This window comes from Fusarium musae, chromosome 11 (genome assembly GCF_019915245.1).
Source record: "Fusarium musae strain F31 chromosome 11, whole genome shotgun sequence".
NCBI lineage: Eukaryota > Fungi > Ascomycota > Sordariomycetes > Hypocreales > Nectriaceae > Fusarium > Fusarium musae.
Window position 1 is genome coordinate 188,992 of NC_058397.1, and position 27,592 is coordinate 216,583.

At 48.2% G+C, this 27,592-nt stretch overlaps 13 protein-coding genes across 13 annotated transcripts; 9 read left to right on the top strand and 4 right to left on the bottom strand.

Moving 5' to 3' along the window:
* Window positions 1-951: 951 nt before the first annotated feature.
* On the top strand, window positions 952-3,423 carry J7337_013110 (uncharacterized protein; the record flags this gene model as incomplete). The annotated part of the gene is made up of 1 exon (XM_044830606.1): window positions 952-3,423. The coding sequence occupies one exon, from the start codon at window positions 952-954 to the stop codon at window positions 3,421-3,423; it is 2,472 nt and encodes an 823-aa protein (XP_044673881.1).
* A 1,681-nt stretch (window positions 3,424-5,104) lies between these two features.
* On the top strand, window positions 5,105-6,397 carry J7337_013111 (uncharacterized protein; the record flags this gene model as incomplete). Its single annotated transcript, XM_044830607.1, has 3 exons — window positions 5,105-5,549; window positions 5,606-6,186; window positions 6,236-6,397. 3 exons carry the CDS (start codon window positions 5,105-5,107, stop codon window positions 6,395-6,397), a joined length of 1,188 nt encoding a protein of 395 aa, XP_044673882.1.
* Window positions 6,398-6,640: 243 nt separating this feature from the next.
* Window positions 6,641-8,065, top strand: J7337_013112 (uncharacterized protein; the record flags this gene model as incomplete). Its single annotated transcript, XM_044830608.1, has 1 exon — window positions 6,641-8,065. The coding sequence occupies one exon, from the start codon at window positions 6,641-6,643 to the stop codon at window positions 8,063-8,065; it is 1,425 nt and encodes a 474-aa protein (XP_044673883.1).
* A 425-nt stretch (window positions 8,066-8,490) lies between these two features.
* J7337_013113 (uncharacterized protein) lies at window positions 8,491-8,945 on the top strand (the record flags this gene model as incomplete). The annotated part of the gene is made up of 3 exons (XM_044830609.1): window positions 8,491-8,577; window positions 8,660-8,833; window positions 8,880-8,945. 3 exons carry the CDS (start codon window positions 8,491-8,493, stop codon window positions 8,943-8,945), a joined length of 327 nt encoding a protein of 108 aa, XP_044673884.1.
* Window positions 8,946-9,066: 121 nt separating this feature from the next.
* J7337_013114 (uncharacterized protein) lies at window positions 9,067-9,407 on the top strand (the record flags this gene model as incomplete). Its single annotated transcript, XM_044830610.1, has 2 exons — window positions 9,067-9,190; window positions 9,241-9,407. The coding sequence occupies 2 exons, from the start codon at window positions 9,067-9,069 to the stop codon at window positions 9,405-9,407; spliced, it is 291 nt and encodes a 96-aa protein (XP_044673885.1).
* A 102-nt stretch (window positions 9,408-9,509) lies between these two features.
* Window positions 9,510-10,363, top strand: J7337_013115 (uncharacterized protein; the record flags this gene model as incomplete). The annotated part of the gene is made up of 3 exons (XM_044830611.1): window positions 9,510-9,693; window positions 9,743-10,116; window positions 10,169-10,363. The coding sequence occupies 3 exons, from the start codon at window positions 9,510-9,512 to the stop codon at window positions 10,361-10,363; spliced, it is 753 nt and encodes a 250-aa protein (XP_044673886.1).
* A 631-nt stretch (window positions 10,364-10,994) lies between these two features.
* On the top strand, window positions 10,995-12,513 carry J7337_013116 (uncharacterized protein; the record flags this gene model as incomplete). Its single annotated transcript, XM_044830612.1, has 2 exons — window positions 10,995-11,101; window positions 11,148-12,513. 2 exons carry the CDS (start codon window positions 10,995-10,997, stop codon window positions 12,511-12,513), a joined length of 1,473 nt encoding a protein of 490 aa, XP_044673887.1.
* A 112-nt stretch (window positions 12,514-12,625) lies between these two features.
* On the bottom strand, window positions 12,626-14,475 carry J7337_013117 (uncharacterized protein; the record flags this gene model as incomplete). Its single annotated transcript, XM_044830613.1, has 2 exons — window positions 12,626-13,920; window positions 14,355-14,475. 2 exons carry the CDS (start codon window positions 14,473-14,475, stop codon window positions 12,626-12,628), a joined length of 1,416 nt encoding a protein of 471 aa, XP_044673888.1.
* Window positions 14,476-14,606: 131 nt separating this feature from the next.
* J7337_013118 (uncharacterized protein) lies at window positions 14,607-16,056 on the bottom strand (the record flags this gene model as incomplete). The annotated part of the gene is made up of 3 exons (XM_044830614.1): window positions 14,607-14,705; window positions 14,763-15,567; window positions 15,626-16,056. 3 exons carry the CDS (start codon window positions 16,054-16,056, stop codon window positions 14,607-14,609), a joined length of 1,335 nt encoding a protein of 444 aa, XP_044673889.1.
* A 739-nt stretch (window positions 16,057-16,795) lies between these two features.
* Window positions 16,796-17,224, bottom strand: J7337_013119 (uncharacterized protein; the record flags this gene model as incomplete). Its single annotated transcript, XM_044830615.1, has 3 exons — window positions 16,796-16,959; window positions 17,009-17,155; window positions 17,206-17,224. The coding sequence occupies 3 exons, from the start codon at window positions 17,222-17,224 to the stop codon at window positions 16,796-16,798; spliced, it is 330 nt and encodes a 109-aa protein (XP_044673890.1).
* A 986-nt stretch (window positions 17,225-18,210) lies between these two features.
* On the bottom strand, window positions 18,211-19,764 carry J7337_013120 (uncharacterized protein; the record flags this gene model as incomplete). Its single annotated transcript, XM_044830616.1, has 3 exons — window positions 18,211-18,387; window positions 18,435-18,870; window positions 18,923-19,764. The coding sequence occupies 3 exons, from the start codon at window positions 19,762-19,764 to the stop codon at window positions 18,211-18,213; spliced, it is 1,455 nt and encodes a 484-aa protein (XP_044673891.1).
* A 3,978-nt stretch (window positions 19,765-23,742) lies between these two features.
* Window positions 23,743-24,276, top strand: J7337_013121 (uncharacterized protein; the record flags this gene model as incomplete). Its single annotated transcript, XM_044830617.1, has 1 exon — window positions 23,743-24,276. One exon carries the CDS (start codon window positions 23,743-23,745, stop codon window positions 24,274-24,276), a length of 534 nt encoding a protein of 177 aa, XP_044673892.1.
* A 732-nt stretch (window positions 24,277-25,008) lies between these two features.
* J7337_013122 (uncharacterized protein) lies at window positions 25,009-26,997 on the top strand (the record flags this gene model as incomplete). Its single annotated transcript, XM_044830618.1, has 1 exon — window positions 25,009-26,997. The coding sequence occupies one exon, from the start codon at window positions 25,009-25,011 to the stop codon at window positions 26,995-26,997; it is 1,989 nt and encodes a 662-aa protein (XP_044673893.1).
* Between the last annotated feature and the right edge of the window lie 595 nt (window positions 26,998-27,592).

Consider the following 27,592-nt stretch of genomic DNA (forward strand, 5'->3'; position numbering starts at 1 on the left):
TATCACTCTATATCTATTCCTCTGAGCTGTGCGGATGCTTAAGAACCTGGTCAATCGACTGCAGAAGATGACTCTAAGTATTAACATAGTGGCTGTAGGTAACAGACAGTATATATGCTGGGTGGTGGAATGCAAATAACATGCTGACTTGATCTTTAGATTCGTTCTGAGACATACAAAAAGGAAAAGAAGGAAAAGAACTGTTTCTTAGATATCTGGATTGCTATAGTGATGATGTTATTTTCTGATAAAATTGATTCAGACATATCAAACTTCTTTTATTTGTAATAACACCCTACAGATGACGATGATTCTGAACTTCATTTGCAGATAGAAGTGGAGGCTTAGGCTTTCCCAAATCTAAGCAAAGAGAGCCCTTTTCTAAAGGCATTATGTTGGGTCAAAGTTCTCCGAACCCATCCTAAGGATTGTTCAGGGTAGAGGTGACGTTGGCGATCGATCGACAGATAAGATAAACGATAACGATAAGCAAGGTTAACGCGTCCACGCCCTCCCTTGAACCAAGAACCAAGTCACGCAACTCCAATTCCAGCCATTGACTCACATACACCACAATTGGCTGTTCCGTCGGCCCATTTTACGCCAAGTCACGAGTTACCGCGTTCGACTCGTGGTCCCATCGTCCGACCTTTCCTACTAATCAACGCGTGAGGAGCGTGTTCCGGAAACATGGCCAGAGCTTTTAGGGCAAAAAGTGTGGCCATTCTGGGTCGTGTCGTCAGAATCACACCAGCGTTCGGTGAAATTGACGGTGGTAAAGACGCGATATAGAACGCGTTGGGCGTAAACATTGTAGAGTCTTAAATAGTAATTGAAGCGCGACAAAAGAATACAGGTCGATCTTGCATATCGCGTCAAGATTGCATCTAATTTTATGCACCCTGAACTGCATCTCTCATTACAAATTTACAATTACACCCAGACTCTGAAATGTCTTCCAATATTGGCCTTGTAGACGAGTATCTGGCCAAAGGAACATGGAAGACCGCCGAGAACGCCAACTCTACCTACTCCCACCAAGGCCTCATGCAATACGTCTCCAACCAAATCATCTCTCAATACTGGCTCGAAAAGATCTACACCGGAGAAATCCGACAATATGACCGCGAGAATCGCTTTCATATCCATGATCTCGGCTTTCTAAGCGCGTATTGCTCTGGCTGGAGCATTGAAGATATCCTCCTCGAAGGATTTGGCGGCGTTGAGAACAAGATCCAGTGTCGACCTGCGAAACATCTCAACACCGCGCTTAACCAGATCGTCAATTTTCTGTTTACGCTACAAGGTGAACTTGCTGGTGCTCAGGCTCTGTCCAGCTTCGACACGTACCTTGCGCCGTTCATTCGCAGCGATAATCTGTCTTACACCGATGTCTTCAAATATATTCAGAGCTTCGTTTACTCCCTCAACGTCCCGACCCGAAGCGGGTTCCAAGCCCCGTTTACGAACCTCTCACTCGACCTCATTTGCCCAAAACGACTCGGCGATCAATGCGTTATCATTGGCGGCGAGTTGCGAACCGATTGGGTGTATAGTGACTTTCAGGAAGAGATGGATATACTCAACAAGGCATTTGCTGAAGTCATGATGCAAGGCGATGGAAACGGGAATATCTTTCCTTTTCCTATTCCGACTTATAATGTATCGGATGGGATTGATTGGGAATCGCCTCGGTGGCAGAGCATCTGGGAGATGACGGCCAAGTATGGTGTTCCGTATTTCGCCAATTTCATCAACAGTGATCTCGATCCTGAGGACTTTCGGTCCATGTGTTGTCGCTTGAGGCTTGATCTAAGTAAACTTCACTGCAGAGTCGGTGGACAATATGGCGCAAGTCCATTGACTGGCTCTATTGGCGTTGTCACAGTCAATCTGCCGAACCTTGCTTACCGATCGAATGGTTCGAGAGAGGCGTTCATGGCAGAGTTGACCAGCACGTTGAGAGTGGCCAAGGACTCCCTGGAGATCAAGCGGAAGCTTGTGGACAAGAACTCGACCCTTTATCCCTACGCCGCTCATTACCTATCAGCTACCAAGCATCGCACTGGGTCATACTGGACGAATCACTTCAGCACCATTGGAGTCAACGGTATGAACGAGGCACTCGTGGATCTTCTCGGTGAAGGTATCGGTGAACAAAGAGACTTCGCCCTTGAAGTTCTAGAGTTCATCAAGGACCAACTCCAAGAATTCCAGAAAGAAACAGGTAACCTGTACAACCTCGAAGCCAGTCCCGCAGAGAGTACATGTTACAAGTTTGCCAAGCGCGACAAGGAACTCTTCCCTGATAAGGAGATTCCCACTTACTACACAAACTCGACGATGTTACCTGTCGACACGACAGAGGATCTCTTCGAAGCCATGAGCCATCAAGAAGAACTTCAATGCTCTTACACTGGTGGCACTGTCTTTCATGCGTTCCTCGGTGAGCAGTTACCAAGTTGGAAACTGGCTAGAGATCTGATCAAGACTCTCACCGCACGCTTCCGCATTCCATACATCACACTAACTCCAACCTTCAGTATATGTCCGACACACGGATACAGAGCGGGCGAACAACCAGAGTGCACAGTATGCGGAGAGTTGACGCTAGTTTACTCGCGCATCGTCGGGTACTTCCGACCTACGAGGGATTGGAATCGTGGCAAGTCGAAGGAGTTCGTCCAGAGGAAAGTATACAAGTATGAGACTGGCCTCAGCAATGAAAACAAGCTTCAGGAATTGGAGAAGCAAGTCGCTGCGATTCAAGATCTTCCTGTGGCTGGATACATCAAGAGTACGCTTAGTGACTACCCCGGCAAGATGCAGGCTTCCATCATGTTTACATCCCGGTGCAACCTCGCCTGCCCATGGTGTCACAACGGTCCGTTAGTCCAAGGAGAATGTGACGACGTTACAATTGTAGACGTCTTCCGTCACATTACGTCAACGTCTCACAAGTCACTCGTTGTCTCAGGCGGTGAACCCACCATCCACAAAGGTCTCATCCCCTTCCTCAGAATCCTCAAAGCCGCTGGGATCAGCGTAAAGCTCGACTCAAACGGTACATCGCCCGATGTCCTCAAGCAAGTGCTCTCCGAGAATCTCATAGACTTTGTTGCGATGGATATCAAGTGTGCTTTGGAGAATTACAAGCGTGTCACGGGTAAAAAGGTCAAGCCGAAGCTTCTTGAAGCTAGTATTGATCTCATCAAGAACAGTGGAGTACCTTATGAGTTCCGCACGACTGTCGTGCCAGAGTTGATTGATGTTGAGGATCTGTTTGAGGCGAAGAGGTTGTCCGGAAAGAAGTTGACGATGCAGAGGTTTAGGAATGGAGGGACGTTGTTGGATGCGAAGTTCAGGACGTTTCAGGAGCATACGGATGAGGAGTTTGATAAACTGGTGAGTCAGGTTGCGTAATTGGAACGCTTTACTGTTTCTGTTTGAGGTTTTTCTTGCATGAGCAGTCATATTCACTAATGGTAGAAGTGAATATATTAGAACCCAATAAATGCATTCTTCCCTCCACTAAGAGGTAAACTAATCAGCCCAGCCTTTTTCCGAAACATGTCCATCCACTGAGGATTATCAGCCCAAGTAGAATCCCAGGAGTTGTCAGGCCCGTAGATGATCTCACTCATCTTTCTCTGTATCTGACGATCGGACGGCACATGGCCTTGTGAGATCTCGGTAGATACATACTGCAACAAGAGCCTTTGTACTTCTTGATGAGAATGGGGAACCTCTGACTCTATCAAGCTTTGCCCTGGACTGGCCCCATTCCCAATGCGGTGATCGACCCGTGAAGCTGAGAAAGGCTCCATGGTCCGTCGCTGATCACCAATCAAGAAGGCGGGCATGTCATTCTCCACGAGATCCTCGATATGTTGGTCAAAGCCGCGATCACCTTTCCACTCTCGCATATCTGCCCCGGCCCGAAAATGTAAAGCAAGATGTTTCTGTCTTTCCGTCCAAGTCCCCAACTGAACATGACAAAATCCACATCTCGATCTCACATCATCTATTGATGATAGCCAGCTCTTCATAGAGTCATTGAAGCTGCATCCTTGATGGAAGAGACGAAGGTGTTGTCTTAGGTGATCCTTGCGGTGGAATAATCGTGCGGATTCTGGTTGCGCAGCGCAGGCTGAGTAGTTGTGAGTCTCTGGGTGGTCTATCGAGGGATTGGGACATTTGCAGAAGATGCAGTAAGAATTCCCATCTGTCTGTTGTATTGTCGGTCCATATCTTGAGCATCTAGATACGAGTCAGTTGCTATGAGTGAGAAATGGCTTGTTTAGACTCACTTCCATTGTTCAAGCGTCAAGTGCATAGTTGTCTCATGCCTTTGCCAATCATGCTTTGTTTTGAAGGCATCCGTGCAAAACGTACACTGGTATCGCCGTTTGGTTGTCTCCTTCTCTCGTGCATCGTTGATGTTCTGGCGTGTCTGTCTCCGTCGCCGTCTAAGTCGAGATGCCGATGCGATTGGTGAAGTCAGTGAATCTACAGACCCCACGGATGAATCTGAGGGGGCGCCATAGTATCCACTGGACGATAGCCATGAGACTTCTTCAGCCAAAGTGTCACTGGATGGGAGTTCCCCAGAAGCTGCGCAATCTATGGACTCCAATGTCTCGACTGATAAGTGCTGCAACCCTGTCCGGGACGGGCCGTTGTCGGTAACATCGGCTGCTGTTCCGTCACTGGGCCCAGGATTACTGCCCAAGACATCGTCATGATGTTGAAGCCACAAGAGCCAGTCGTCCTCGTCAGGTAATGTACCGCCTCGTGGTGAACGTGGCGCGCTCATGCCTTTTCAATTCGTACAACAAGACTTTGGTCCAGGTCGTGAGGAGGAGATCGGCATACCGGAAGTGGCAACCGACCTTATCGCTGGTGTTGTCACAGGGCGCAAAATTAGCTTACGCCCTTCAACATGACCCACTTCTGCAAGTGAAGGGAGCTAGCTACTGGACACGAAAGGGCTAATAAGCCAACAGCCGAGATAGGGTGCATTGCAACCAGTATTTATTATCCACGACAGGATAGACGGAAAAGAAGTGGGCGTTTGTATTACACACCTTCATAGCATTTCGCCATGTCTGCACAAACTTCAACAAACGGCACAAATGGCTCTGCAGCCTCCACCAAGGGACAGCTCGATGCCTCCAAGCTCAAGTTTGACTTGACAACAGCCTTGAGGGATGTTCCCAAGCCCGGATCCGCCGAATTATGGGAACAAAATGTCGCGACAGATCATATGATTACTTGTCGCTGGACGGTACAGAATGGCTGGGAAGACCCGGTTATCAAGCCGTTTGGCGACCTGGCCATCTCACCGCTTGCTTCCTGTCTTCATTACGCCACGCAGTGCTTCGAGGGCATGAAAGTCTACCGTGGCTTCGATGGCCGCGTCAGACTATTTAGACCGGATCGGAACGCAAAGCGCTTGGTTATGAGCGCAGAGAGAGTTTCACTACCAACTTTTGATCCTGCGCAGCTTGTTGAGTTGATCAAAGCCTTGGTTCGCGTGGATGCGAAAAGTAGGTATTTCTATCTGCAGATTATTATGTCCAAATGATGGCTCACAACGTGATAGGATGGCTATCGGAGCCCGGCAGCTTTCGATACATCAGACCAGCATTGATCGGAACCGGTCGCCAACTGGGTATTCAGATTCCCAAAGAAGCCATCTTGATGGTCACGTTGGTATGCTGGCCTGATTTCTCCACCGAATCACCTCCCGGCGCAAACCCACGATCTGATTTACGTCTTATCACATCGAGGAATGACACCATCAGAGCATGGCCTGGTGGTTTCGGCTACGCCAAGGTCGGTGCGAATTACGGCCCTAGCTTTGCGTCTCATTGCGAAGCACAACAGGCTGGCTACGATCAGGTACTCTGGCTTCTCGGAGACGAAGGACAAGTCACTGAGGCTGGGGCCAGTAATTTCTTCGCAGTCGTCCGAGACGAAAAGACCTCTAAGCCGGTTCTACTAACGGCTCCATTGACGGATCGAGTCATTCTCGATGGTGTCACCAGAAGGTCTGTTCTCGACCTTGTTGAAAGCCGACTTTCCGAGGAGCTCGAGGTCAGAGAAGCAAAATTTACGATCAAAGATATTGAAGCGGCTTGGAGAAATGGTCTGCTTCAAGAGGCGTTCGTGTCAGGCACTGCTGTGAGTAATCTCAATCGAGCTCAAATGGTAGTCGACTAACTCGTCCAAGTTTTTCATTAAGAACGTATCGACCATCCGGGCTGGTGATTTTAACATTGACTTGCCGCAGAAGCAAGACGAAGGCAGTGCATTTGGCCCGCGGATCAAGGGTTGGTTGAAGGATATTATGTTCGGAGGTGAGGATCATGAATGGGGTGTTGTTGTTGAATAAGAGAACCACATAGAAGATCTTATGTGGAGCTAGTATACAACTTAGATTACATATTGCTGTCGTTCATCGTACTGCGGACGGACGTTAGGTTTCGTCGCCATTGAGGAGGCAATCTCGTTCCGCAAAATCCCTCGTGTAACTTAGACGATGTGGGGCTGGGAAGGCCTCGAATCCTTAAAGTCTCGCCCTTCTCCTCTTTCTCGTGCATCTCATGTCGAAGTGAACTACAACTACCATCTACAAATGGCCAATCACACTCCAGTGACTCTAGGTGTCTTGGGTCGGTATTATTCGGCCCGGCATACTCTGGGACAATACCGCTCAGCATGTGTAACGGCAACGTACAACATATCGCTCCCAAATGACTCATCGTTGAGTGAACTTGATAATGCACTCGAGTATGCTATACAAGCCACCATTCGTCTACATGCGGGTCTACAGTATGGTGTTTCCGGCGAGAAAGAAGCTGGTGTCCCGCTGTTTGGACAGATCCGCACATTCAACCGCCAGGACGTTTTGAAGGTCATCGATAGCCAAGATGTCAATGGCAATGATGGAAAGGGTGGGGGTACGACTGACGATCCTCTATCAAAATTACTTGAAAGCGGTCATTCAGCGCTCTGGGTCGAAAACAAGCCAGCCTGGAAGGCTGTTGTTGTCAAGCATACCAGCAACCGCCGGTCAGGTCTCTCTCTCAGGCTGGATATTGCCTTCTTTGCACATCACACTATTGCTGATGGGTTAAGTGACGTTGCTTTCCATGCATCGTTGATGAGAAATCTCAGACTCGACACGCCCATACCTGCAAAATGGCCCCTGGAGTTGAACGAGGTACAAGACCCTCCGCCAACAATTGAAGAAAGCGTGGGCTGCCTGTCGTGTAACTGCACTATCTGCACAACTCCAGACAAATCTGATGAGCCAGTTTGGGGAGGAGGCCCTATATCTGCGGCACCGACGGTCAACTACGAATCTCGCGTTCGAATAGTGACAGTCCCAGCGGCACCGTTTTCTAGCCTTCTTAGAAAGTGCAAGCACGCTAACGTCACAGTCACTGGGCTTCTCCACGCAATCATCTGCACCTCACTAAATCATTCCATTAATGAAGATGTTCCCGGATTTCGAGCCGTTACACCCTTTTCAGCAAGACGACATACTGGAGCTTCTGACGCGGAAATCGTCAACCATATCTCTTATCTGACGAGCTATGTATCTAGAGGAGACTTGCAGAAGTTCAGAGACTGTCATAGTGGCTCTGACACAGAGGAGCAGCATATTATAGACCTTGCGCGCGGCTTCAGCAACGAAGTAGTGGCCAAGGTCAAGGAGTTCCCGCACGGCAGTATGGCTACCAAACTCAGTCAATTCCAAGATGTCCTACAGGAATGTCAGAACCAAGGCGGTACAGATAGACGGTACACGTATGAGCTTTCTAATCTGGGTTCAGTCTCAAGCATATGTCCGCCAGAAGGGAGTGGTATCAAGCTTGACAGATTGGTCTTCACGCAATGCGGTTTTGTTGCTGGTCCCGCGTTGGGTTTCAACAGTGTTAGCACTAGGGGAGGGGATTTCACCATCAGTATCACTTGGCAAAAGGGAACCGTTGCAGAATCAGTTGTGGAAAACGTTGTTCAAGAGCTAGAGACACGACTAACAACATTTCAGTAATACCACCAAATCGCGGACTCTTTCTTGTTTTGCGCCCATGTGATCCAGTTGCATAGTCTGGTCTCTTGATTCAGGCCTAATAGCGAACCTGGTATAACAACTACTGATGTTTCTGTTGCTGGACGCCCACCGTGTCTCACGATGTCCCTCGTTGACAGCGGGAAGCTGGTCGTTGTTGTGGGGCATACTTAGACCCATGGGCGCAAGTGGAGAGACTCTGAAGGGCGTATTTTCAGGCGTAAACCCAATATCTCACGCTAGCCTTTGGTGCAGCACAGTTGGCTCGAGGGCGTGAGCCTGGGCGCGACTTGGCCCCTCCGATGTTCGCAGGTGAGAAGATGCATAACTCAAGGCGTAGGGCGCTGTAATTATATCATAAACCTGGAGCTATGCAGCTGCTGCGTCGTGGCTCAGATCACGACAGCATGGCACCTGAAACGAAATCGGAACCGGTGAGGGAATGGATTATCCTTATTCCCGATAACAAAGATTCATTGGAGATGCGTATGAGAGTAAGGGAGTAAGTAACTGCATTCATCGTGCCTTTGAACGATATAAATGGTTTTTAGAACACATATCAAAGAAATGCTCCAGCATATCGACTCTGGCCTATTCCAAATGGGCGGAGGCACTTTGGCCGGAGATAGCGTCAACGGAAGCGCCATCGTCGCCCGAGCCAAATCCGAAGCCGACATACTAGCTATCCTCAAGAATGATGTCTACGCCAGAAGTGGAGTATGGGATCTAGAAAATATCAAGGTTATTCCTGTAAGCATCCCATTACAAGAGGAGATTGTAATTGACTAATGGACAGTTTAAATGCGTGTATAGGCGGGAGCATATTGACGGTGCTGTTATGGGCGCTGAGTGGAAGTTCTAAAGCGGGGTTAGTGGTGCGTGCTAGTCAGATTAATAATTCAGCGTACTTATATAAGGGTCTATCCACTAATTCACATCCCATCTCACCAAAACTAACATCTACCCACCAGTCAACATCAACGATGGACTCAATTGCCATTATCCAAAAAGGCAAAGGCCTGACTCAAGGGAATGTGACTCTGCCTCCCTTGAAGGACCATCAGGTATATGTCAAGATCGACTACGCAGCCTTCAACCCAACTGATCGTAAGTTCAGCCGCCAATGGTAAACGTTTCGTGCCGCTGATTTGGTCAAGGCCTGGGTCTTGACGTCAACGCCTTCGGGGATGGCGCAGTGCTAGGCTGCGACTTTGCTGGGAAAGTCGTGGACACCCATTCAACTGTGACTAAATTGAAGACTGGCGATACTATTGCTGGCTTTGTCTGGGGCGGTGAGTTCGGCAGAGCCTTTATGTATCAGTAGAGGAGTAGCTCACGTGTTGCAGGAGAGATCCAGGGCCTGGGAGCCTACTCGTGAGTTTTGCATGGCATTCGTTGTTTGACGAAGCTAATCGGAAACTGCAGGATGTACACAATCGCTGATGAGCGACTGTCTTTCAAGATACCCGAAAGCATCAATCCAGCTGAGGCTTCTTCAGTTCCATTGGCTGCTAATACAGCATGGCTTGCTCTCTTCTCGGAAGATTGCCTTGCACTCAGTTCTGATAAGACAGGAGAAAAGGCCCCCTTGTTGATATGGGGAGGTAACAGTACGTATTTAGATCAGTCGTCAACGGGTATTGTACTGAATGTTGATAGCAACCGTTGGCTATTTCGCCATCCAGATCGCCAAGCTTCACAACATCGAAGTTGCAACAACCTGCAGCCCTAAAAGCTTCGATAAGATGCGACAAGCTGGCGCAAATCATGTCTTTGACTACAACGATGAGGAAGTTGTATCCAAGATTAGATCAGCGGTGCCAAACCTGCAGCATGTCTTTGATACAGTTGGCAACGAAACCTCGTCGGCCACTGCAGCCAGGTCCATCAGTCAACCAGGAGGCGTTCTATGTACCGTTCGCCCAGGTAAAGCAAACACACAGGACGTTCCTTCTCATATCAAGGTCACGGATGTCTTTGTTTTTACTGCTTTCCCTACAGAGCATAGCTATCGAGGCAAAGCGCATTGGCCTGTAAGTGGCCACTAGCAATCTGCCTGAGGTCATTCTTCTAACATTTTAATAGGTGAAAATGAATGATCACAAACTCAGTGCCGATTTCCATGCGCAGTTAGAGGCGTTACTAGGAAACGGGTCTCTCAGGCCATCTCCGGTCCGTCTGATGGGACAGCTTAGTCCGTCTTCAGTTGAGAAAGCGATGGATCTCAACCGCCAGGGTTCTATCTCGGGCGAGAAGCTTGTCTTTGAAGGCTTTGCATAGGATGCGAGCTACCTACCATTGTTCAAAACTGGATGGAGGGCAATTCGATTAAAGTAGTTGCTTTGCTTACCAAGCAATAGAAAAACGAGAGACCGTTGTTTTCATCACTTCAAGGTCCACTGACGTATCTCGATGCAACACAAACACATCTCCACTTAGCCAAGAGAAACAAAAGGTCCCTCGTAAACTCCGTACGTACGTCACAGCCACTTATTCATCAATCCCAAGAACCATCAAGCCATGACAAAGAGTCCCTCCCTCTTGGCCCTGTCTATCAGGCTATTTCCACTCTTGATAAGCACTTAAAATACCCAGCAGCGGGGTCGAGATAAAGGCTGTATACAGATCGGGAAGTTGGTATTATGCATATTCTTAGTGTCGTCTTGGCATGTTGCATTACCAGTTACCGACCTTCCCGATTGACGACTGATCTTCACGGACTAGTTGCCCAACGTTGATGATTACTCCGTGGTAGAGATATTTGCGGGGCGGATCACGCAAGATTGTTGAAGAATTGGAGGGACTTGTGTTGATTGATGAGGGGGATTGATTCTGGGCATTTTCCGGGTATAAAAGGTGAAAAGTGTCTACTCTCCAGTCTTGCCTCTGAGTGAGACTTGAGCGATTCATCATGAAGTTGACTACAGCTGTTGCGTTCCTGGCTCTTTCGCCTTTAACCGAGGCTACCAAGCCTCCTGTAAGCTCAAAGAAGCTTCAAAAGCTCATCACCGAGAAGGGGTATGTCATGGCATCTCACTCAGATGTCTCCTACTGACCTATGCAGGTTGATGCACAACTTGAAGAAGCTCAATGACATCGCCTACGCCAACGGAGGAAATCGCGCCTTCGGTCTTCCAGGCTACGCTGCCTCAGTCGACTTTATCTACCACGAGATCTCCAAACTAAAGGGCTTCAAGACCTGGAAACAAGATTTCCCCGCCAACTTCACTCAAACTCTTGCAGCTGAAGTCACTGTCGATGATGAGACTTTCAGAACTGTCGCTTTGACTTATACCCCCAGTACATCTGAGGACGGCGTAACAGCTGAGCTTGTTCATGGCCCTGAAGGTACAGCTGCATGTGATGCAGCAAACTATGAGGGGCTCGATGTTGAAGGAAAGGTTGTACTCGTTGAGCGTGGTCTTTGCCCTGATGGAACTACATTCGCTGGAAGGGTCAAGCCCGCTGCAGCTGCTGGTGCTCAAGTGGTTGTTATTTATAACTCCGACGAAGCGAAGCTTACGGCCGGTACTCTCTCCGCACCTAACCCAAAGGAGTACGTCCCAACTGGTCTCATTGATCAAGACCCTGGAAAGGCACTGAAGGCTCGTCTCGATGCTGGTGAGAAACTCGAGGTGTTCGTCAAAATCATCCAGACCATCGAAACGCGCATCACCCAGAACGTCTTTGCCGAAACCAAAGCCGGCGATGGCGAGAACGTCGTCATGCTGGGCGCTCATCTTGACTCCGTTCAAGCAGGACCTGGTATCAACGACGATGGATCAGGAACTTCGCTCATCCTCGAGACAGCAAAGGGTCTACAGCACTTTTCCACCAAGCTCAAGATTCGATTTGGATGGTGGGGCGCCGAGGAGAACGGCCTTGTTGGATCTCGCTACTACGTCAACAACCTTAAGACCGATGATGTTGATAACCTCTTGGCTTATCTCAACTTCGACATGGTATCTCGTGGTTTCTTTGGTGTTTTCGACGGAACTGGCGAGAAGGTAGGCCCCGGTGGACCTCCCGGCTCTGATGTCATCGAAGATCTCTTCAGGGAGTTCTTTGAGAAGGAAAAGATCGAAGTTACACCCGTTGGCTTGACTGGTGGAACCGACTACGTTGCCTTCCGCGAGGTAATTAAGAAGCCAGTTGGTGGTCTTTTTACTGGCACTGGTCTCGAGCAGGATGCTTGTTATCACCAAGCTTGCGACAATATTACTAACCCTGTTCCTGAGACGCTTCACATCAATGCAAAGGCTGCTGCACATGTTCTGAGCAAGCTTGCTATTGATGGAGTTAAGCTCATTCCCAAGACACCTTCCAATACCACGGTTGGATCTATCAAGAGGGTTAGAGATGCGGCTTCGTTACATTTGCATGATGTCACTGGTTTTGAAGGAAAGCCGTGCGACCACGATATTATCTAAGGTGCTGGCTCTAACCTCTATTGCGATTTATCATACAATGCCATATCTCATTCATTGTTCTATGCTGTTACTTTTGGCGGTGACTGAACTTGTGACGCAACTATGTGAGATACTAGACACCGTTCTGGTCCATGGCAATAGTGCTCGAGGACACAGGAGTGACAACAGGCCGGTCTGGATCTATCGCGATCTCGTCTAATCGTCCCATCCACCCATCCAAACCGATTGGTGCAATCTCAGGAAAACCCTCAGGCTCGTCAACATCCACTTTTATCCTCCAGTATGAACCTTTAGGTGGCTCACACCGGAGGACTGGTTTGCTATCAGCAATGGCAAGCTTCACGCCGCAATCTTCTGCCTTCCTGAGCTCCTCTTTCGTAATTTTATAGGAAGCCATCTCCCTATACACCTCTCGCATCTTTGGGAGCCACACCTCCTTTAAGAATGCATCTAGCGTGGTCATGCTTCCATAGCCATCCCCGAAGTATGTAACAAGGTCTTCTAGCTGTTGTAGCGTGGCAGAATCCTCCTCATGTATCTCATCGATCTCGTCAGAATCCATAATAGAGCATAACCCGCCATGCGCATGTTTACAACAAGTATGACGGAGTCCCAATGCACTGAATGTCGCGTAGCGCAGGACAGCACGAGGCATCCAGCTCTGTGCAGTGTGTTCTCCGGCAACTAGAGCTTGGATGCTAGCCACAAAGGACCTGATAGCTTCTGTCAGAGTAAACCAGGTTCGAGGGAAGCGACGGCGACACCCAAGGCCTTCCAAAAACTTGATGAGAGGCGTGCAGCCCTGTGAGGAGCAGTGGCATCGACAATCATCGCCTAGGACCTCGGAAAAGGCGGCATCTGCAACCGACTGCGGCAAAGCATTGTCGTAAAGTCTATAAGGCCAGATTCTTGCCTTGTAGCCCAGAACTGACATGAGATAATGAGCCCATGTGGCTCCATCAACGACCCCAGGCACGAAATCCACTGGTATAGTCGATGTAAGGTCTGCGCCACATTCGAGTATCCAGTCGATGTACCAGGGAGACGGCCAACCCAGGGAGCCCCTTTGGATGACGTTCCTCGTTACGCGGCGAAAAACATCGATAAAAGCAGTCTCCCTGTCAAAGCCTAATAAAAAGGCATACTCAGCGCTCTCTCTGTCAAGTATATAAGCGTAAACGGACTTTGGCGTCTCCCTCGACACTGCCGGCTGTTTGCCACAGTGCACTTTCAAGTAATTTGGTACACTATAGGATTGAGCTGTAAGACAGCGTTGTACCTTGAAAGCATTTCGATCCAAGATCCAACCTCTACATAGACCAAGGTCTTGTAACTGAGAAGCAGGAAGGTTTGAAACTGCCAGTTGTTCCAATTCTTTCCTTCTTTGTGCCAGATGTTGAAGAATGACTGTTTTGGTGTGTCTACATGCTTCCCATAGACCCTGTTTTAGGGATCGCTCATATAGAACTGACTTTGAATCAAGCAGTAGCTCCACCATCTTACAACTGACACATAACTGCTCGTCATCTGCCTTTGGTTTCCCAAGAAAATGGGAGACGGCATAATCTATTGGGTATCTTTTCATGCTGTCCATGACGTTGATGGCTTCGGCGTCAGTATTTTCGATGACGAGCGACAGTATGTCTAGATTTCCGACCACGACTGCTATGTGAACGGGTGACTGTCCACAGTAGTTGACTTCCATTTTGAACGATGGATATCTTTTAATTAGAAATCGAACATCATCTTCGTCCTCTCTGAGAACTGCGATGCTCAGTGGATTGAACCCGAGGCCTAGTTTATCTTAGTATTCTAGTTTTTTAACACCATTAAGCACTTACTTTGGGCAACCTGGGGAAACTCTTTGAGGATACTACGTCTTTTTGGGTACTTATCAAACCCATAGACGCTCGTATAGTCATGTCTTGTCGACTCGCCGCACCGAGACAAAAGTGCTGACATGGTTTCAGGGAGAGTGTTGGTGTTGAGCAACCACGAGCTCTCTAGTACATAAGACAAAAAGCGTAAACTAATGTATGAAACTATTAGTACATGTCGCAGATATCACTCAGATATAGGGTGTAGTTCGGAACTCACTCTCCATCTCGGTCGTAGGTGATAGGCACCTCAATAGTAGCGAGGGATCGAAAAACAAATGCGACATCATCTGCGGCTTCGTTCCCCAGGCTTAGCTATTAATATCCACAGTTAGCAGGTTCGCAAGTTATTTTGAAGCTCAATCAACTCACATCGCTCTTCATCCCTGACGCCAGGACGTCAAGCACTGATTCGCCGTTGCTGTTCATGTCGACCGGAGACGCTTGGCGGTTGGCATAGCATAAATGGAGTCGCCGCACACATGACTTTGCGATCATCTCGTATTCCTTCTTACCCAAGCTTGGCTCTCTCCATGTCTTTAGATCACAAAGAGCCCGGACAATCTTGAAGGCTGGGGATAGACTTTCGTCCACTGTTGGACTCCACGTGATGTTTTGAGCCAGACTAAAGCCACCTGCACCAGTTGTGAGAGAGAGTGAAATACCGACAGCGTTTGTCAAGATGTTCAATATATTGGGAATAGAAATACCAACCGCGTTTCGCTTCTGCTCGGTTGATGTGACGATTTGTGATAATGGGCATTCGGGGGCGTGGTGAGTTATCCTCTTATGCTCTGTCTCAAAGTACATCAGGCCTAAGCGGGTTCTGCTGCGCTGAATAGCCTGACGCTTGGCACAATTGCATAAATCGTCGGTTCTCCCTCTCTGGCCCGTGACAGATCTTGTTGTATGTGGGTTTAGCGGCATAGATCGCGGCTCTGAGCGTAGTGAGACATTTGAAACGGCGTCGCAAAGTATTTGCAGGTCTTTGGGGTATGACACAAGCTGGGTGACTTGCGTTTGTATAGTCTCAGCACTGCGCAGATGGGTAAGAATCTCATCAATCTTTGTGTTAGGAAACTGAGTCGCTCTGGAGGCGCTTTCGGCTTGGACTAGAATAGTCTCCATTGTCTGCTGTAATGAAAGGATAGCTGTGCTCTGGTCGTTCAAAATGGCCCTAGATACGAGCCCAAGTTAGCCACGATTCACACCGTCAGTAGATGGCCATGGCTTACAGTTGCAAAGCCGATAAGGCAGTTTTGAGGGCATTGTTTGCCGACTTTAGCCGTTCCTCAAGCCTGGCGATGTTCTTCTTCTTGAAGGGATAGCTCCATTTTTGCATTGAGCTCCTTGCTTTACTAACAGAGTCTGAAGAGTTAATAGGCTTTCCCTGCAAGTTGTTAAGAAGTTCGTGCAAGGCCTTGAGCTCAGATTCACATGAGCTCTTACACTTCTCTACAGCGTCTTGGGCCATTGCATTGCCGTTGACTTGACTCATTGTATCTTCGATTGCCTTCAAGGAGCATTGCAGTGTCCTTGCGTTATTTTTGGCCTGCACGAGGTCTTCCTCTCGTCCCTTGACGGCATCGAGGTATTCTGACAACCCGGTGTACAACTGAAGGCCAAAGGATATTATCCCGATGACGGTGCCCGCAGCCTCTGCCATATTGCCGATGAGCCACAGTATGAGATGAATTGAAATGGTGGAACAGGAGATCACAGGTATAGAGGTGATTGCAAGAGGGAGTTTGACATGAAAATTACCGCCCAGGCTGCAGAAAACAAGAGATCAGGTGAAGTGGACCAACAAAAACACGACCAACAGGGAGGCCTCGGCGCTTAAATTGTTTGCACTCCATGATGATAGGTTAATATCATGTTGCCTACCATGTGACTACACGAGTGCCAGGAATAATGGATGAGATAAAAATAGTACAGTAAGAAAATATTACAAGACCGGCATGCTACTTCATATCTTAAAATATATTCAAGATATGAATACCACTAAATTATCATAACGTTGTGGCTTCGCCTTACACCACTAAATTGTGGGGTCATATCCATGACCAGATAAGTACTTCAAAATGATTGGTATACCTACCTACTGTATCGATTACTCATTGCATCGGGGTTTGTTGCTAACCCTCGGTTTACTATATTTTTTTTATAGTTCAGACATATAATACTGAAATACTATATATGATCGATTCATTAAACCGTAGTCGACTTAGTGAGCACTGAGTAAGTTGTATGAAAAGGATATTCACAGAGTCATAATTGCTAGTCATCTCGAAAAGCTAACCGCACCTATGTACCTCAAATCTCACAAATTAAGATTCAACATCGATCCACGTGAAGCTCATTATTCGTTGCATTTATTTGCTATCAGGGACCAAAACACAGGCCTAGTACTGGTTGTCAAGCTCCTCGTGCGCCATACGTTCGCCGTGACGCTTTGCCTTCTCCTTGTCATAAAAATCCAGACCCTTGGTCTCAAACTCTCGTTCCACGAAAGCACCAACGGCTCCGACTAAAAATTCCTTAGCCTTGGCATGGCTATCTGGCTTGCCTGCACACTTATCAGTACTGTCTCGTTGGGTATCATGAGTTGATCTCACCATTCTTCGCAACGTGATCCTCGTATGCCTTGGCAGCTTCATAGGCAGCAGCACCCCCAATGATCTCGTGGGAGAGGTGGGCGTGATGCTCCTTGTTCCCAGAGTATTGGTCGTACTGGTTGAATTGCTCAACGATCTCGGTGTTGTCTAACAAGACATTAGTAGGAATCTAGTAACTACGGCTCGGGAGAACTTACTTTCCTCGAACCAACCCATTGTGAATGATGTATTTGATGATAGTAAATAAGTGATAAAGATGTAGGATGTTTGAATAAGAATTGATGCACGCAGAAAAAGCTTCAAACTTTATACCTTGAGGGGTCCAGGGGTCTCTACTCTATCCTGCACATGTCAATTCTATTCTAAACTTGGAAACAGGCGGGCTGCCTCTAGTCGAGTTTCAAGCCATGACGGTGTGCGAGCCAGTAGTGGCTGAAGTCGTAGCTCATCGGATCTCACGGCTCACAACACAAGGGCCACTTCGGCAATCGATGCCGTGCGAGCTCGGATAAGCGGCGCGCTCGAACTCCACTGGAGGACGTAATCATCAATCAAATTAGTGATGGGTTGTTAAAAATGGGGGTTTCAGCTGGCATTGACGAATGTATTCCTGACTGTCTACGCGGTGACTGGAGATGCCGTCTTTGCCGGGAGTTTGAGGGGATTGCCACAGCTTGCTAATACCTCGTGGGAATGGCGTGGCGGGGGATAGCTTTGAAGGCATGGAATTATCGCGGATTTACGAGAATGGCAACCCTGAAGGAGAGGGAAGCTGGCTAGGGAGACCAGAATCAGACTAAATTCAAGGCAGGAGGAATAAAATGGACAGTCATAATGGTATATTTGCTTGAAGCATGTCTAGATATTTCTGTCATCCCAGCTGCTGTTCTTGTTGTTGTGATACCCCGAGTAGGCTGTGCCTCACTCTGACGCAGGGACTTTCTCCCCATCCCGTCCAAGCGCATCCAGCCCACTGTCCCGGTACACAGTGGTCGTCATACCTGGATAGAATGACAGTGAAGCAAGCTGGGTCTGGGCTCCTCAAGCTTACCCCGTCGATCTAGGCCCTCGACGCCGCAATGGCTTTCGGCATGATCTAAAATCGTCCCGAGTGATCTAATTGGCGTCCGGCTGTATCCGCGCGTGGCGGGGTCATTGGCCTCCAACATTTGAGTTTCGTACTGCATCACGCTGAGACGCCTTCATCCAGCTGGGTTATCGCGTAATTGAATAGCTGTAGCAGCTCTTGTCGTAACGCGTCGTAGCCAGGGCCAGTATGTAGTATCAACCCATCGTCGCAATAATTGCAATGATGCGACGATTTGGTAGATACCGAAAATATCGCCCGTCGAACCGAGCGAAGTCTCTGACCAGATAATCTTGAACAATTAGCACAGCTGCGATAAATGACGCGGGGTAAACTTACGGTTCGAGAATCTTGACGACTCGCTGCGATAAAGTTCCATGTATTTCCCTGCACGATCAATCCAGGCAAAAAGCCCAGATCATCAACTGAAGGCGCCGTGTCTCCATCGTCAACAGGCACAGAGGCGCCAGCGTCAACGAGTCGTTGTAGAAGTGTTAAATGGGCTGTTAGAAACGTTGCGACTTGGAGGTTGGCAGTGTCCAGGCCTTCGCCGGGACGCTTAGTCTCGATGGGAATGGCGATTGGATTGCTCAATAGCGATAAATCGTCTGTGGGGTTTATTGACAGGCCGGGAAGACGGGCGCGAACGGTATCGACGGTGCTGGCGATGTTTGAATCGTTGGGATCGTGGTGAGGATCGAGGTAGACGCAAAAGTCGATCTTTTTGTCGGGCGCGAAACGGATGCGGTAGTCGGGGATGATGGAAGCAGATGAACTGGTCGCAAAGATTAACTCAGAGTCTAGAGTGGACGAGGGACTTCACTTACCAAGATGTCACGTTGACAAGCCGCTGGAACGCACCCTTCGATCGGTTCCGAAGCGCCAAGCAGAGCAGAGGGAAGTGAACCTCATGATTCCACGCTGCCTCAGACCTCCCCATACGAAGACAATCGCCCGCGCACTCAAGGATATACACCACATCCTCAGGACTCGGTGTAACCCCCAATTCATCGCGACGTGCAGAGCAGCAGAATTCTTTATCCTCGTACATAGCAGCCATGTCTGGATGCAGCGCCCTCGCAGCTGTCTCATCCTGTATACTCTCCAGCCCATTCTCTCCCAGAATCCCCCGTCCTCGACTGAACTGTAATAACTTCGTTCGCATTTCTGCTAAGCTTGGTGGAAGACCTGAAGGATCAGACATGGCGCGCGTTTCAACGCCGTGAGAGGATAAGGCCATGACTGCTAATTGCTTTCGCGGGGATGAAGCACCAGACCGACCGCTCGCGGAGGACATGGACGATGTATCGCTGGGGAGATGCACGCTCCGTAAAGGTCTGGGAGTTTTTTCTTGTTCCCCTTCATCGTCGAATTGCGCATCGTTTGGACTTGGACTTGGGACGACACCCTTGGTAGTCTTTCGTTTCTTAGTTGGTGCCATATCGGCAGCTGCTTTGGGTATTGTCGGAGAGTCTGGAGGTGGCGTCGGATGTATAAACTCATTCGCAGTAGGCTTAGAGATTGGTATATGATCGGAACTGGTCGAGCTGTAGCTGCGCTGTCGCTTGCGAGACGATCGTGTCGCTTTTGGTGGTTTCGCTGGGTCGAGGTTGTGAGGATATGCAGTATTGTCGACCTGGCGCAGCCATGAGAGGATATCGACAGTCATTTGTGAAGATTCAGGCAGTCTTTGAGGAAGAACGAAGCGCTAAATGCTTCTGTATCGGCATCTTGGCGGTCTGTGATGATGCTATAATGCTCGATTGCGTAGATCAATTGAGAGACCTGAAATGGCAAGGTGGAGTTGACTGGACAACAGCCACGAGTGCACGGCCACAGCACCAGCCACGGTCTACCCTGAAGCTGAACAATAAAACTTGGAAATCGTATTCAACATGAGCCTGTCCGTTGTATGATCAGATTGATGGATGGAAAGCAGAAAATGACCCGTATAATACTGCGTGACAGTAAGGGTGACAAGTCGTACGCTTAGATACGTGATGGTCGCAGGTTTCATGGTTACTGGTTACTGCACAAAATGAGATTCAATAATAACGCCCCGCGATAGCTTCATAACAGACAAAATGAATAGCACTTCATCGCATCAACCAGCCAAGCGCGAGGGAGAAGTGACTACGATGCACGACTGTGAGTATAAACGAAAGTAAATGTACTGGCTCACTATGCAACTCCGCGACCGCGATGAACGATTTGAATGGCATTCACACGTGCACGTGATACGCTGGGGAGCCAAATTGGTCAAAGAGGACGATGAAATTGTCGCTATTTTTGGATCGTATAGGTCTTTAGGGTGAGACAAGATCGATCGGTGATTTGACATTTGCGGGGAGTGGCATGAGTGAATGATGATTCCGACGACCGACAGTAGGAACCGATGCTGTTGATGGCCTCGACGACTTGAGCTTGCAATCTCCTGACATATCTAATTTATGCATAGTTATGCAGATTATACCATGGATCGTGAGAAAACGCGTAAAGTGATCTACCAAAGAATTGGCTGGTTCCACAACGCGTCGATCGTAAAAAAACCCCATGACGTCGTGACTTTTTCGTACCCAAAGCCTGCCACGTAAGCGTCCATACCATCATCACAACGCCTCTCGTATATCGAAACTACAAGTATACAAAATTCTCCAGAGTTAAAATCCATTGCCGTTGACCCGAACCGTCAAGTGAGGCTGAGCTGCGTTGTCGCCCCAACAGCCAAGCCCCTAAAGTTCAGGTTTATCTGCTGTAACACTGCATGGAACCCTTGTCTCCTGTCACTGCAACACTGAGGCCGCACCATGAAAGTCACGACGGCCGTGAGCTGTGCGATTTTACTTACGGGTGTTTTGGGGAAGGAGGAGGTTGCGAGAGTTTGCGGGAATGAGCGGTTAGGTGAACTAAATGACTCACTCTCATGTACGTTCAATGTCCCCAGAGGCCATGGATACTTGCTCATATTTGCAGATTACCCAAACGCATGGAACAAAAAGAGTCCTAAAAACGGCTTCGTATGCCTCAAAGTCGACAACAGCACACCCGCATTCTCCGCAACGTGGAACTGGCCCGCCGACATCCAGGACGTACACTCCTTTCCCTACGTGCGCTTCAACAACCCCAGCCTCCCCGTACGTCTCAGCGATTTGGAGTCTATCCGCCTATCAACAGACTGGATCTACACACCCGGAAGTCCGTCAAAAATACCAGATGATTTTAGTAATGAAGTCTGGGCGAAGAATAAAGCAGAGTTGGAGGAGGACGGCGTGCAGGCGAATGCGGCGTGGGACTTTTTTCTGGATGATGATAGGAATAGAACGCTGTATCCGCAGGTTGCTAAGATTGAGTTCATGGTTTGGTTGGGAAGGGTGGGGGATCCGTGGTGGCTTGGGCGGCAGAATGATAGTATCTTGTCGACTGTTACGCTGGGAGAAACAGAGTTGTAAGTCCACTACTTATCCTTTGCTGCAAATACTGACTGGTGCAGCTCGTTGTTCTATGGTCGAAATTCAGGAGGAACACACGTCTTCACAGCCGTGACAAAAGACAACAGCGACGTCCTATCCTTCGATGAGGATCTCTACCCTTTATTCCAGTACATCCTCAAACAAGCACACAAACAAATCGACGCAGATGACCTACCGAAAGATCCGTGGCTGGGTATCATTGAATTTGGAACAGAGACGTGGATGTCAAGAGGGAACGCTACATTCACAGCTGCGAATTTTGGGATGGGTTTGAAGGGGAATTTTACGAGTGAGAAGAACTCTACAAAGGATGGCGATGACAAGGACAAGGGTGACAAAGATAAAGGGGATGAGAAGGGTGGTGATAAAGACAGTGGTGAAAAAGGTAGTGGGGATAATTCAACGGATTCGAAGGGTGACGAGGAGGATGATGCGGTGAGGTTGATGAGTCAATCGGTAATGGGATATGTCATTGCAGCGGCGTTGGTTATTAGTGCGGTCCTTTCTTAGGGTATTCATGGCAAGCGTGCATCAGCATCTATAGAGCACTATTCTGTATTATTAGTAGGAATTCAAGACTTCCTTTCAAGGAGGCATCTTTATAAACGGATCAGCTTGTAAATTGGAGTATAGAAACTTAACATAATAGACAAAAATCAACGATACAGTAAAACACCAACAGTAAACGATTTAGCCTCGGATATCTGCAACCAATCTATGAGAATTATGTAGTCTGTAGGAAGATTGGCTACAGGATTCGCATCCTCCGGTTGGTGGGCCGACTACAAGGATCAGTCAACCTACCCTCCATCAACTATCAACCTACCTTATTCCCTCATCACGATCTTCACCATGCACAAACCCATCACCATGCCACACACCACCTCCCCCTCAAGCCGTCTCAGACGCGCCATCCACGCCCTTCCCTTCCTCCTAATAACAGCCCTCATGTCCCGCGCCTTCGCAATGGCAAAGCCGATCGGCCCTACAATCGAACAAACCCTCCAGACCTCTATCTTCAGCGCGCAAAACGTTACCGTACCTATAATCAAAAATTTCTATGGCGTGCCTGTTCTAGATGACGTTTTTGCTGTTGTCACTGTTGCGTTTGCGCATTTGCAGTTCTTTACGGATGAGCAGGCTTATTGGCAGCTTTTGGTGTTCTTGACGGATTTTGCGGGGATGTATGCTGTTGTTCTGATTGAGGGGTATAGACCGGGGAATACGTTTCCTGCGATCAAGTAGTAAGTTAAATCCAAGAGTCTGAATTCTTTTGCTAATGTGACTAGCCCTGTTGTATTTTTGTTTCTGTCCCAGATGTTTGGCATAGGTTGTCTTGCGCCTATCTTCTTCTATCTGTTCTACATCTTCACGCCCGCTTACAAACTTACAACACCGAGTCTGTATCGTCCTTGTGTAGCGCCTTGCTTAGCTGTTTTGCCTACGATTGTGTTTGGGTACTATGTCACGCACTTTCCATCGTTCTTCCACTCGTCTCTTGAGGCGAGGAATTGGTGGAACTGGATTTGGCAGCTGTTTCCAATCTGGGGATCCATCATCATGCTTATGCTATCGAAGATCATTCGTCAGCCGAAGGAGCAGACACTAAAGACAATTAAGCAAGAGCTTAATGCTATTCGACTCACAATCGGTGTTATCAGTGCTATAAGCATGGTAACTTGGTGGTATACCATTCTCAACATGAACTCTACCATTTTTGAAATTTTTATTCCTCAGCACTTCCTCACAACGCCACAAGAGCCAATCCTCGGCCTTCGAACTGTCATTCAATTCGACTACATCTGCTGTTACTCGGCTGGCTTTCTTTGGTTGGCGTACCACTTCAAGGACCTTGAAAATGTCGGAGTTTGTAGTATTTCATGGATCCGAGCCGGCTTTGCTTCTCTTGTGCTGGGTTGTTTACTTGGGCCAGGAACTATGTTTCCTCTTGTTTGGCTTTTGAGAGAGGAGTTATTGGTCGCGACGCAGGCTGGCGTGAAGAAAAGTGAGAATTAGTGGCGGTCAGTGGTTAGATGATACTTTGGATGCCAAGCATTTTGGAGCCCAGCCAGTAATCGGCGGGATTATTCACCCGACCAAATAAGTCTTCAGTCATTACGCATTTCGCACAGACTCTCATCTTACTCCAACTTCAAACTTATCATTTCTCGCCCAACATGCCGCGCCTTCAGTACAACGTTGCAGCAAGTCTAGATGGCTTCATCGCATCACCCGATGGTTCAACACCATGGATCATCGAAGATCCCACCATCGACTTCCCCGCGCTGTACTCCGAATTCGAATACTTCATCATGGGCCGCAAGACATACGAGACCATGCAATCCTTTGGCGCTGACAATCCACTATCGGAACGCCCCAAAGAGTCAATCATAGTAGTCAGCCGCACAATGACCCCGGACCACTTCCCAGATATTACAGTCATAAAGGAAAACGTGCTTGATTACATCAGACATCTCAAAACAAATGAGGGAAAGGATATCTGGCTTATGGGCGGTGGCCATCTCGCAGCCCAATGTCTAGAAGCTCACCTAGTGGACACCGTCGAAGTCGCGATAATGCCCGCGCTTCTCGGCATCGGAATACCCCTGATCTCTTCCCTCCCACAGGAAATAAAGCTTCAGCTATTAAACAGCACCAGCCTCGGCAGTGGAATCCTCATGACTCAATACAAAGTCATCCAAAGCCAGTAATAAGCATAATCATCCTCCCGTATGTTACCCTGCCGCCCATACCGATTGGGACCCCCGCAGCAGAATACGCCGTAGCCAATCACCACGTCGAAACTAATTACTCAAAGGAGGTTGCGTCTCGTGGCGATATCCGCTGTGGCATTGACTCATACCCTCGCCGATTGGCTGCGTCGAATATATGCGCCTCAAATGACCTTGGCTGCGTTACACGTAGGGCTGAGCATTGGGTATATAAGATTTGATCAGACGGTTCTCAATAGCTGAAATAAAATCACACTGTTTTTCTTCTACCTGCCCGGCATGCCGTCAATTCTTCAGGTCTCAAATATCCTCCACTACAGCTGCTCCTCCGTAGCTGTAGTGTTCGTCTCGGTCGTTACCATCCTCAACGCCGCTCGTACCACTGTGAAAAATACCCCACGGAATTATGATTGTCTTGCTATCAGCCTTTTGATCCTGGGGTATTTGGCTGAGGGTGTGGTGACGTTTGTGCGGGAGAGTCAGCAGAGTAAAGAGCCAGAGATGATACACCTTGTTGTGCTCTTATCGTTATGGGCGTTAATCTGGAGTCAGCGAAGTGCACCGCGGTCATTGGTCCTCGGAACATCGCTTATCACCCTAGCTTTTGAGATTCCGCTGCAGATATTCTCTGCTATCAATAGCCGGAATGATACTTATCATATTGTACAACTTGCTTCTCAAACATTCCGACTTCTACCTCTTGTTTTCCTCATGATCTACCATCTCTCCAACAGCGGTAGATTCTACACACCAGATTCAGAAGCAGAAGAGTCACAGCCCTTTCTCCAATCAAACGGCCATGCAAATGGCAGAGCATGCCCAAGCTACGGCACCGAGACAGCGTCAGACACAGAGGTCGATGACGATGAGTACATCTCTGGTAGCGAATCAGAGGAAGATGTCATCGAAATCAAACGCCAACGCGCAAAGAAACTCAAGGAGAAAGGCGGTTGGTTAGGCTACCTCTCCGATTTCTCGATCTTCCTCCCCTTCTTGATCCCAAAGAAAGACCGCAAAGTCCAACTTTGCATTTTGATTTCGCTCTTTTGTATCCTGGCTACTCGAGTTTTCAACATTTTGGTTCCTCGTCAACTAGGTATCGTGGCGGATCAGCTCCTCGCCAAGGAGAACCCCTTCCACGCTCTGTTCATCTGGCTTGTCATGAGCCTCGCTTCTCACGATGTCGTGGTTGGACTGATTGAGTCACTGGCAAAAATCCCGATCAAGCAGTTCTCATACCGATCTCTCACGAACGCAGCGTTTAACCATGTTCTGTCGCTGCCTATGGAGTTTCACTCTGAGCGTGACTCGGCAGAGGTTATGAAGGCCATTGAACAGGGTGAAGCATTAACCAATGTGCTTGACATGCTTGTCATCGAAATTCTCCCAACTGCCATCGATCTGGCTATTGCTTTTGTATTTCTCTACTGGAAGTTCAACAGCTATGTCGCCCTCGCCATGGCAATCGGCTCAGTCTTCTTCATCACGTTCGAAGTCAAAGCCACAGGATGGAACCTCGACAACCGGCGAGAGTCGACAAAGTCCAAGAGAGAAGAAGTCCGTGTTATGCATCAAGCTGTTCAGGGCTGGCAGACCGTCACTTACTTCAACATGTTCAACTACGAGAAGTATCGCTTCGGATCGGCGGTGAACAAGCAGCTATCCGCTGGCTTGAACTTTGAGAAGAGAGATGCTTACATCCAGTTATTGCTCAATGCTCTCATCCCCTGCACTTTCTGTACACTAGCGAGTCTTGTCATCTACGACGTTTGGCACGGTTATTCAACCCCTGGTGACTTTGTCTTCTTCATTCAATACTGGGAGTACTTAGTCTGGCCATTGAAGTTCCTGTCTCATAGTTACAGACAGCTCATGTCAGACTTGGTCGATGCTGAACGTCTACTCTATCTGCTGCAGACGAAGCCCACTATAACTGACAAGGAGGGTGCTAAGGAGCTAGAGAAGGTCGAGGGACGTGTTGCGTTCCATGATGTTTGCTTCTCTTATGATCCTCGGAAACCAACAGTCCAAGACCTTTCTCTGTCGGTTGAGCCTGGACAGACTGTTGCGTTAGTAGGTGAGACGGGAGCTGGCAAGTCCTCCATTATGAAACTGTTACTTCGGTTCTACGATATCGATGAGGGATCTATCACTATCGACGGTTATGATATCCGGGATATTACTCTCAGCTCCTTGAGAAACGCTCTTGGTGTAGTACCTCAAGACCCACTTCTCTTCAACGCATCAATCCTCGAGAACATGCGCTACGCACGACCTTCAGCAACAGACGAGGAGATCTACGCCGCTTGTCGTTCTGCAGCCATCCACGATAAAATTCTCAGCTTCGTCGATGGCTACAACACAGAAGTTGGCGAGCAGGGTGTCAAGCTGTCAGGAGGAGAGATTCAAAGACTGGCTATCGCGCGAGTATTCCTCAAGAATCCCCCAATCCTGATTCTTGATGAGGCAACTAGTGCAGTTGACACGAATACAGAGTCAAACATCCAGGGTGCCCTGGACGAGCTAAAACGTGCAAGGTCGACATTTGTCATCGCGCATCGACTATCTACTATTGTCAACGCGGACAAGATCCTGGTTATTCACAATGGACAGGTTGTTGAGTCTGGTACACACGCGGACTTGATATCAATAGACGGAAGGTACAAGGAGTTATGGAACAAGCAGGTCAGGAATAAATAAGCATAATATAGACGGATAAGTGGAAATAAACTCTCTATTATAACTAGTTAATACCCTTAACATGTTGTTGTAGTTGTCTTGATAGAGAGTATATCTAAAACTGTATCTTCTAAAAGATTGTGAAATCCGATAGGTTTTCCAAATCAGCAGACAGAACCATATCATCTTCATACATACTAACTCCAAGTCCTGCAAGTCTATCAAGCTGGGCAAGACCAATCCTCCTAAAGCTGTTGACTTCAGATGGCAGCTCCTCTAGAAGTAAGCAATTCGACTTGCAAATCATTGCTGCTAAACAGGGAAGTTTGGGCTCAAAATCAAAGTAAGCATGACCTTGGTAGACCCGACCATTCAGCACGATGTCAACAGCAGTCTCTGGAAAAGATTTAGATAGCGAGGTAGACCGTCGAACCTCCACAAGAGGCGCCTTATGAGCAGTTAGTGACGATATATTGTCAAGCTTTATTTCTGCGAATAAGCCTACCTTGATTCTTAACCAACCTGACAGTATTTTGCCGAAGTGGCTCCCGCTATGATACTCAAGGAATGAATCGCAAAACTGGCTGCAAACTGAGATCGATAATGCCTCAAACTT